Raw genomic sequence first — 9,601 nt, forward strand, 5'->3', positions numbered from 1 at the left:
GGCAAATCACGTCAATAACCAAACAGAAAGGAGCAGAGAAAACGTTTTTGTTTTGTTTGGTTTTGACTGACGGGATGGTTGCTCTCTTTCTGTCTCAGAATTGGGAGGCTCGGTTGCTGCTGGAGAGATCCAGGGCAGTGAAGTGCCCTGACATTGCTACCCAGCTTGCAGGCACCAAGAAGGTCCAGCAGGAGCTGAGCCGGCCAGGGATACTGGAGAAATTACTGCCCGGCCGTGCCGAGACTGTTGCTCGAATAAGAGCAACGTTTGCTGGACTCTATTCCCTGGACATGGTGAGTGTGAGCAGGGCTGGAATGCAGATGTGTGCTTGGTCTGCGTGGTATTTCTCTTTGTTTAAAAAGATGAGAGGGCTTTGTTGTGGTCCCTGGGGGACCCTGTTGGTCCGGCTCAGCCCCTGCTCCTCCCTGATGCTTTGCTGTTGCTGTCCTTTCCTGCCAGGGTGAAGAGGGTGACAAGATAGCTGCTATGGCGATCGCTGACCCCGACCAGTTTGTGCTGAAGCCACAGCGAGAAGGTGGAGGTATGAGCTGCACTGGGTCCATGAGGGTTTTTCATGCTCTATGCAGGAGACCCTGTAGCTCTGTGATGGCTCCTGGTCCTGCACTGAGGGGTAAAAGGAGGAGTGGGATGACTCGTAGCTACTTGCAGCCATGAGGACTAGTCACGGCAGTGAGGGAGTGCTGCTGCTGCAGGAGCTCCCTAGGGCCCAGAGCTGGGGTGTGAGGAGGCAAACGCTGGGGCTTTTGGGGCTGCCAGGGCCAGTAGCACAGCTGGGGCCAACAGCTTCTGCTGTGCTGGGAAGTGCTTGACTTGCTGGTTTTGTTGTCAGGGAACAACCTCTATGGTGAAGAGCTCAAGCAGGTTCTGGAGAAGATCAAAGACAGCCCTGAGAGAACCTCCTACATCTTGATGGATAAGATCAAACCACAGCCAGCAGTGAATTACTTGCTGAGGGCTCACAGTCCGCTACAAGCGTCCGAGTGCATCTCGGAGCTCGGTATTTTTGGTGTCTACGTCAGGTGAGAAATGTGCTTGTGTTCCGGGTGGGTACCCGCTCCAGCCAGCGCTTGTGCTGGGAGCGTTTTCCCCCCTGCCCCGTCTGAGCACAGCAGCAGGGCAGATGTCTCTGGGGAGGGGGAGGTACAGGGGACAGACGTGACTGTTTGGTCTCTGCCCCTGTCAGCAGCTCTCTGAGCACTGTGTTCAGATGCTGAACTGCTGCTCTGTACCTGCTGCCAAACGAGTTGTTGAAAAACCACAGAGCTGGTACTGGAGGTTACTGGTGTAACAGGCATGTGGAACTGGCATGTCTCAGCTGTGATTTTTGGGAGCACTTGTGGATGCAGCCTCACGCTTTTCTGAAGCCCTGGCAATTTCAGAAATATCTGAAGGCTTAATGTGGTTATGTTCAACCCTAAATAGCTGCTGCTTTTGTTCAAAACCCTCATAGGCCCATAGAAATGTTTCAAGAGCTTATAAATTAAAGTCCTTCTCGTAGAATTTTAGAAACAAATGTACTCTGGCAGCATTCACAACCTGACACTGCCTGTGTGCAGAGCGATCAGACCAAAATGGCCCGTCTGAGAAAAGGCACTGTGGCTGGCAGGCACATAATGGGCGCAGCTCTGTTCTCTGCAGAGACCTCTGCATGAGCCCTGGGGCTTTTATGTGCCGGTTACTTGCCCTGCGCCGTGGCAGCAAACATGTCAAATTGTCCAAGATGAAGTGCTGTAAGCTTTCTGCACAGCAGCTGCTCAGTTGCTCTTTTCTTTGCAGACACGGCAAGGAGATGGTGATGAACAAGGCCGCCGGCCACCTCCTGCGGACAAAGGCGATCGAGCACGCAGACGGCGGGGTGGCAGCTGGGGTGGCGGTGCTGGACACCCCTTACCTGGTGTGAGGAGGTGATGCCCCATCCCGCTGGCCTCACGCTGCTGCCCGAAGAGCTGATCTGCCACAGCGATGTTCTCCTTGGGGTGCACTTGCCAAAGCCTGAGGTGTTGGGGACTGTGAGGAGGGACTGTACGGACACAACTGCTGAGGTGTGCTGTGTGCCAGCCCCAGCTGCTTCTCCTCTGTGATTTGTCCTGCAGGAGGCAGGGACTCCCTTGCTCTGCCTGCTCAGTGGGCCCTGTCCCACACCCCTCCCAGCTGTGACCCCCCAGGAACGCATGGGTCTGGGTGTTCCCTTGGCGTCCAGCCTGTGGGCTGGGGTAGGTACAGCAATGCTGAAGGGTGAATGTGCCACACCAGGCACTCGTGCTATTCCCAGTTCTGTGCTCCTCGATGCTGCCTTATTCCTGCAGACACAGAAACCCTGGGGAATGGGAGGAGAAAGGTGGATGTGCAAGGAACAGCCTTCAGCTGTGAGATTTGTGGCCCAGTGCCTCAGTGCTTCTCAGGTTAAAGAGGGGAGCACAGCTCCACATGCCCATGGCCCCTCCAGCCCTTGCTCAGGTGCTGCTGCCCCGATTTCTAGATTTCTACATTTCCCCGTGCCTGAGGAGCCTCACGGCTCCTGTGCAAGGGACAGCTGCCCTGGTGTGATTTGCCCACGGGCCTCTTGCTTTGCCTGCTTCCTGTGGGACTGGGCACTCTTCCCAAACAGTGCCTCTGCACTACGCAGAGCAGAGAGCAGGGCAGGATGCAGCTGGGGGCTGTGCCCTCCTCGGGGGAGCACTGCATCTGCTCCCGTTGCCTCCTGCAGCCTTGTCCAACAGCTCCCCTGGGGCTGGTGTAAGAATCCCTCAGCGATGGTGGCAGATCCCAGCACGATGGTGAACTGGAGCCTTGTGTCACAGCCAGCGTGTCGATAATCAACTCCAAATCCCCGAGGGCTTGTGCCAGTGCATCCCCCTGCACGTCCTGCACTGAGCACCTCCCGCCTGCTCTGCCGCAGCACATACAGCCCAAGAGCAGTGTCAGGGAGCTTTGACCTCAGTAATGGTCCTGCTGGGATGCTGGGTGGGCTGAGACGGGGAGCTTTGGGGCAAGGAAGCAAAGGAAATGCAGGAGAGGCAGAGCAGGCACAGCCCCAGGGGCCAAGGGTTTCACTCTGGGACCAGCACAAGTGATGGCAAGATGTATCGCCTTCCAGGTTTGATGAATTAGTGGGAACAGCACAGCAGCAGAGGGACGTAGGGGACCTTCCCCAGGTCTTTTGCCTCTTCCTCCAACCCTTTGTCCTACTCAGCTGAGCAGTTCAAGGGGAGACATTGAAGATGCACCATTCTGGCAGTGCCCTGGTGAAGCGCCCAGGCAGCCTCAGCTCTACCCTTTAGTGACAGCAGAGAGAGGCAGCATGAAGCAAGGAGAATGAACATGCTGATTGACAGCCCTGCGGCTGCATTGCTGCTGTCGCTGTGCAGCAGCGCTGCGTGCTTCAATCATCGATCTTTCACTGCAGAAAGCGCTCGGTTCTGTAACTGTGACTGATTCTACAATTCCTGGGTGACTGTTTGTGGGAGGGGAGGGGGGATTGATTACCCTCAACCAGAGATTAAAAGGTGCGTGCAATCTGAACACTCTTGTGCCAGTTTTGTCTGAGACGAGATGGGAAGGGGAGGTGTGTGTGCCTCCTCCCTGGGCAGGCGTGTGCCTGGGCATCACCCTTTCATGCAGCTTCACACCGGGGCGAGCTAACGCCAGCCCAGCAGCTCTTGCGCTGGGTGCTGTAAGGCTGCACAGCACCACGCTGCAGCTGTGTCCTGGCACTTGGCTCCACAGCCCTGGTTCAGCACAACCAGCTGATGGAGAGCTGCTGGGGCAGGGGGTGCCAGGGATGGTGGGCTCCAGGCTGAGGGTGCTTCCTCCAGGCCTGGTTTGGTGTCAAGGCAGCAATCAATAGCCCTGAGCTTCCTTGGCTTGACTCCCTGGCCCTGCTCCTGCGTGGTGGGGTTGATGTTTCCATGAGCTTTAGTGGACTGATGGTGGCTGGAGACCAGGGAGAAACTGAGGCACAGGCTCTGGCATCGGAGCTTCTGTCCTTACTGCAGTGCAGGGCGGCAGCAGCACAGACTGACACAGAGCCTGTAACTTCCAGTCAATGAAAAAGCATGGCCCTGGCCATGACCTCCCCATCCCCAAAAGCCACCCCCAGCTCTGGCACGGCTGGTCCAACAGCAATGTCTGAGCACCCCCCTCTCTCCCCCAGCCTCAACAGCAGACAAGCATTCACAACCCCCACACACTCTAAGCCTGTTTCCATTTTGTTTCCTTCAATTTTATTCCATTGTGCATAAAATTCTAGTTGTTTCCAGCCAAAATTACATAGCGGATGAAGAGTTAATGGAGCAGGAGAGGAGATGCGGGAATCCTTGTCACGCAGGTGCACAGAGCTGTGGGGGGCACGGGGGCACCAGCATGCGGCAAGGGTACAGATCGCAGATATGTGCCGTGCGGGTGAGAGCAGCAGGTAAGAGGTAAGAAGTGAGACCTGGGACATGGACAACAGCCCACGAGAGCACCTGCAACCCCTGCCCTGAGCAGGCAGCCTCAGGCAGTGGCCTCATCCTTTTCAGCCCAGCCCAAAGCCAGCTCCACTTGCAGGTAAAGCCACAACAGCTGTTGCAGTAAACTTTTTAAAGCCCATTTCTCCTTTGGTTTAAGTGCAAAATCACACGGCTCACATGCCATTTTCATACAGACATTACAGAGGAGGTATCTCTCCCAGCTCAACCCAGGGCTGGAGTTTAACTTATTTGAAGAAGAATGGCTTTGGCAGTACCCCTGTGATGTTCAGGCTCTTGGGCTACAGGTTTTGGTTTGTTTTTCCTCTCATCAGCATAAAGCTATGTCAGATTTAAGCAAAAGCTAACTGTAAATATCTTCCACTACTTTTTTCCTGATGAGAAAACATCCTCTAGGACTAATGCAGCCCTGCCTTGGTTTCTCTGCAGTAGCAATGGTTGTGGTGCGCTATAACCCAGCCCCTGATTTGCCTGCAACAGGAAAGGTGCCTCTGCCCGGCTTTGCTTCTCCTCCCTCCCTTGGCATCAGCAGCACCTGCTCCTACCCCAGGACACAAAAAGGAGCATTCACTGGTGCAGCCTCCGCCTTCAGCTGTGAGCTGGCAGCAGCAGAGCAGGTGCAGGCGCTGCTCCATGGAGCACGTCAGAGCAAGACTTCTCCTCCAAGACCATACGTGGGTCCCTATCGTGTCCGGGCCAGGGGCGGACCCTGCGTTGGGAAAAAGGCAGCAGCTGGCACCGTGCAGTTAGGAAGCAGCAGATCTTGGTACCAAATGGCTCTAAAAAACCTGTTTAAAGCATAGAGCTCCCTTGAGCCTTGCCCCACGCCCTTTCAGGCTGGGGCCTTGTGCTAGCAACAGGCTTGGGCAGTGGACGCAAGACTAAAACTCAGCTCTCCAGGTATGATGTGAGAGTGTTTTTAAGTTCTCTCGCAGCTGACAGCACTCCCAAGAGAAAAGGAAGCTTAGCTGGCACGTGGGCAGTGGCAGATGCACCTCCTTTGCCTGCCTGCATTAAGCAACTCCAGCACCCCTTCCCCTCCAGTCCCCAAAGCTCCTCCCGCTGTGCACAAGGGGCCAGGGCCCCTCAATTACATACAGTTAATTAACACCCCCCCCCAACAAATAAAATTAAAAATCAAGAATGAGGTGCTGAAAAGGGAGGAGGATGAGTCCTTCTGTGCATGAGGCTGAACCTCAGATGTCCGATACCCGTCTGGAACACAATGCACACGCTCCTCCAAGGCGTGGACACGCTGGTGAGACGCGGCCTCTCCAGAGCCAGCCGTTCCCTTGTTCACAACATTGATACATTCAACAGGTGAAGGTTTCCTTCCCAGGGCAGACAGCCGTTATTCCAGGGACCTGCGTACGAGGACACTGCTGCTGCTACAGTCCTGCTCAGCAGGGACAGGTCCCACTGCTACTGTTTAGTGTCACATCTGCTGTTGAAAAGATGTTTGATGATGCCCGGGTTTGCCAAGGTGGAGATGTCCCCCACATCTTGGTCATTTTTGGCAATCTTCCTTAATATCCGTCTGGTGATCTTTCCTGTAACGACAGCCGTGAAAGGAAAGCAAGAGTCACAATCAGTTCATTATCCTTAGCAGGAGTGGGGAGTGCCCAGACCTGCAGCATCCTGCTTGCCCTGAGGTTGCTCTCCCTTGAATCTGAGTGGCCCTGGACAAGAAGTTTAGGGCCAATTTCCTTCCACTGGCAGGAACCACTCAGTCCTCCCCAGCGCTGCCCCTGGGCCCCTTACCTGAGCGGGTTTTGGGCAGGCTGGGGGCATACTGGATGTAATCAGGCGTTGCTATCGGTCCGATTTTTTCTCTGACTGCAAAAAAAAAAAAAAAAAAAAAATTCATTGTAGATACTAGGAGGTACCACACACATCCTTCTTGGGCATGCTGACCAAGTTGAGATACGCTGAGCCCAGCTCCTGGGGAACCTGCAGCGCTTCGGGCCACAGCACCCCAGCCTCTAGGCTGTGGGAGGGGGCAGCAAGACCCCCAGTGCCAACAGGGCTACAAGTACATCTTCCCAAGGGCCAGAGCACTCAATGTTTTCATTCTCTCCATCTTCAAGAGAGCTCTATAATGGCTACACCAACCGCTATGAGCATTTTCATAGAGCAAGGACTGATTCGCTGTTGGGTTCCTACAGAGAAGGAACCACCATGGGTCCATTTTGTGTATTAAATGTCGCAGTCCCTTGTGGCAATGGAAGAGCTCCCTCAAGATCAGAGCACAAACACCCAGAGCGCTACCCCAAAGCAACGAAACGATCCTCACAGCGAGTCCAAATCTGCCAGGGAGCAATGCCCACGCAGGAGAGCACTGCTGCCAATGACAGCCTGCTGGGTACCCCGCTCCGTCTCGCGGCTGCCAGCTCCCAAGAGGCAGAGATGGCATCACATGAGCAGCCAAAGGGCGGGAGAACTAATTTTAGTTTTCACCAGCCGTGCTCTCTAATCAGAGGGGGCACCTTGTCGCAGTTGTCCACGCTGCATTCCCCAGACTACATACACTCTTGTTCAAGCACCCAAGCCCTTAACCCCTCCATCACCCACCCAGCACTGTCGTCCCTCTCCCTGTCACATCACCTTCCAAATATTTGGCTTTTGCTACCTTTTTTTTTCAGCTCATCCGTCAGGTTCTTGGTGAACTCGTGGCCATCTCTCAGGGTCACGAAGCAGTAGATGCACTCGCCTTTCAGGGGGTGTGGGTGACTGACCACGGCAGCCTCCGAGATGGCGGCGTGCTCCAGCAAGGCTGATTCCACCTCTGCGGTGCTCAGCAAGTGGCCTGGGAGCAAGGAGAGGTTGTGCTTTACAGACCCACCCAGGGCTGGGGTCCTGCAGCCTCCCAGCAGATGGGAGGAAGAGGTCTGCAGGTGTAAGGCCCTAAATTGTAGGTTTGAGAGCATTGATTTCATTTGCTTGAGGGAAGACATCAGCTGGAGCGAGAAACTCATGTCAGCGGTGCAGGGGCTGCGCTGCCCCAAAGGCTCCAGGCACCACTCACCTGCAGAGCGAGGCCACCGCCCCTGGCTGTGCTCCCTCCCACCCTCAGGCTTCTTTCTTTAGCAGCTCATGAACTGTTCACAGCCATGGGATTAAACAAAGCCCAGGCTGAGGAGGAGCTGGATTTGGTAAAAGACCTGCCCGCATGGTCAGCTGGAAGGGGCAGGGGAGGAAGAGGCAGGATCAGCACTGCTCCAGCTCAGTGCCGTGGGGAGAGGAGCTGATGCTCCACATCTCGAGGCAGGGCCACAACTCACTCCTGGGCACCTCTGCTCCTGTACCTGCGCTCTGACATCCCACCCTGGGACTGCTGTCACAGAGAACCATGGGAAGGTGTCAACTCCCAGCGTGATCAGTTGGTGGAAGACCAGATGATGAGGGGATCTAGTTTGATGCAGGGACATGACAGCAGCGTCTCACAGCTAGCAGTAAGTGGCTGGAGGCTACAGAGGGAGCTATTAAATGCAGTATATGGAAAATGATGGGCTGAGAATCGGCTCAATCTCAAAGCCTCAGTTAAGAGAGGTGGGACAACCTCCCCCTCTGCAGACACAGCTCTGAGCAGCCTCATCCAGCTTCAAGGCCAGCCCTACATGGAGCAGCAGGTTGGATTAGGGACCACATGGTCCTGCCCAACCCCTGTGATTCCCTGTGGCCCTAAATTCTTCAGCACGGACACCTTGGCTGGTTAAGAACCTCCTCTAAGAGGTTACAGAAGGTTCCTTCCCTCCAGTGTGTCATCTCCAGAGGAAATGGTGCAGAAAGTCACCAAGTCACAGACTCGTCTGTCTCGGAAATAACCCTGACACAGCAATTAGATCCACTTTGAGGACAGGTCGTGGGGCAGAATCACAGATGCAGAACCATCCTCCATAAAGCAAGGTGTTTTTTTCAAATAGTGTCAGAAACGGATGCAGAAGTGTCCCCCATAAAGCAAGGTGTCTCTCTTAACTCGTGTCAGAGCACATTGGTCCCCACTGAAGGCAAAACTAATTCTTACCAGAAACATTCAACATGTCATCAATTCGCCCTGTGATCCAGTAATAACCATCTTTATCTCTCCTGCAACCTAAAAATAGTCAGAAATGACAGCATGAGGAAGCAGTGCCAGCCCTCAGAACAACCGATAAGGGATTCTGAGGCTAGGACGTGGCAAGTTTTAAATTGCTGTCCCCAGCCTCTGCAGCTACTCACTCCCCGGACAACCTTACCATCGCCTGTCACATAGTACCCAGGGAACTTCTTGAAGTACGTGGTTTCAAATTGCTGGTGCTTTCCATACAGTGTGCGCATTATTCCTGGCCAGGGCTGCTTAAATACCTGACGATGAGAAATGCAGACCTGAGTCAGTGAGAGCAAAACCAACAGGCCAGGCTTTGCACCACGGTGACAGAGGTGCACGCCGTCTTTGCATGCAGTGATCAAGACTCTGGAGAGACAGCCAGGAGTGATGACACTCCGACACTTGCTGCACAGTGCTGATCTACTGGGAAACTCTAGGCAGGCTTGGCATGGGGGAAGGAGTTTGGCTGAAAAATTGCTCCCATCCTCCTGCCTTGCCCATGTCCATATGTGCATTTAACCATCAGTTGAACAGGTTGTTCACAGCATAAAGCTCCCAGAGTTATGGCACTGATGGGAGCTCCTACCACCCGCAGGGGTCCCTCGTGTGGACCCAGAGAAGGGGAGACATGTGCGTGCTACCAGGAAGGTCCTGGAGCTCATAGGGAACAGACAAGGTTGGGGAAGATGAGCCCTTCTTTACCAGGTAGCCTTCTGCTTCTCCTTCCAGCTCTTCCCCCGACTCGTTCAAGATGGCAGGGACCACACCGAAGAAGGGGAACGTCTGCCATGGGCACCAGAGAGCAAGGAGACACAGAGATGAGTCCACGCATTAAAAGCCCAGGAACTAGAGGGAGCAGGAGGCAGAGCAAGGGCAGCTTTGGAGAGGCTGTAGCACATGGGGCCTGTGAGCACAGCCGCACGAGGCCAGGCCTGGGATTTTGGGTGGTGGCCACCTCCCCGCGTTCACCTCTGTCCCACAACCACATTGGCAGGCTGGTAACCAGCAGGCCATGGCACCGACA

The 9,601-nt window shown here is 54.7% G+C and overlaps 2 protein-coding genes across 2 annotated transcripts in view; one reads left to right on the plus strand and one right to left on the minus strand.

Annotated features, from left to right (window-relative positions):
• Positions 1–98: 98 nt before the first annotated feature.
• GSS (glutathione synthetase) lies at positions 99–1,921 on the plus strand (the record flags this gene model as incomplete). Its single annotated transcript, XM_010080194.1, has 4 exons — positions 99–293; positions 460–541; positions 851–1,040; positions 1,798–1,921. Coding segments are annotated over 4 exons (591 nt in total), but the record flags the coding sequence as incomplete, so codon positions are not given.
• Positions 1,922–5,912: 3,991 nt separating this feature from the next.
• ACSS2 (acyl-CoA synthetase short-chain family member 2) overlaps positions 5,913–9,601 on the minus strand; it is a gene marked incomplete at its 5' end in the record, with an annotated part of 12,883 nt that continues 9,194 nt past the window's right edge. The window contains 6 exons of the mRNA XM_010080195.1: positions 5,913–6,040; positions 6,252–6,326; positions 7,120–7,296; positions 8,515–8,583; positions 8,726–8,834; positions 9,280–9,360. Coding sequence (XP_010078497.1) covers positions 5,913–6,040; positions 6,252–6,326; positions 7,120–7,296; positions 8,515–8,583; positions 8,726–8,834; positions 9,280–9,360 — 639 coding nt within the window. The remainder of the gene's footprint in view (positions 6,041–6,251; positions 6,327–7,119; positions 7,297–8,514; positions 8,584–8,725; positions 8,835–9,279; positions 9,361–9,601) is intronic.

This window comes from Pterocles gutturalis, unplaced genomic scaffold (assembly GCF_000699245.1).
Source record: "Pterocles gutturalis isolate BGI_N339 unplaced genomic scaffold, ASM69924v1 scaffold4494, whole genome shotgun sequence".
Lineage (NCBI taxonomy): Eukaryota > Metazoa > Chordata > Aves > Pterocliformes > Pteroclidae > Pterocles > Pterocles gutturalis.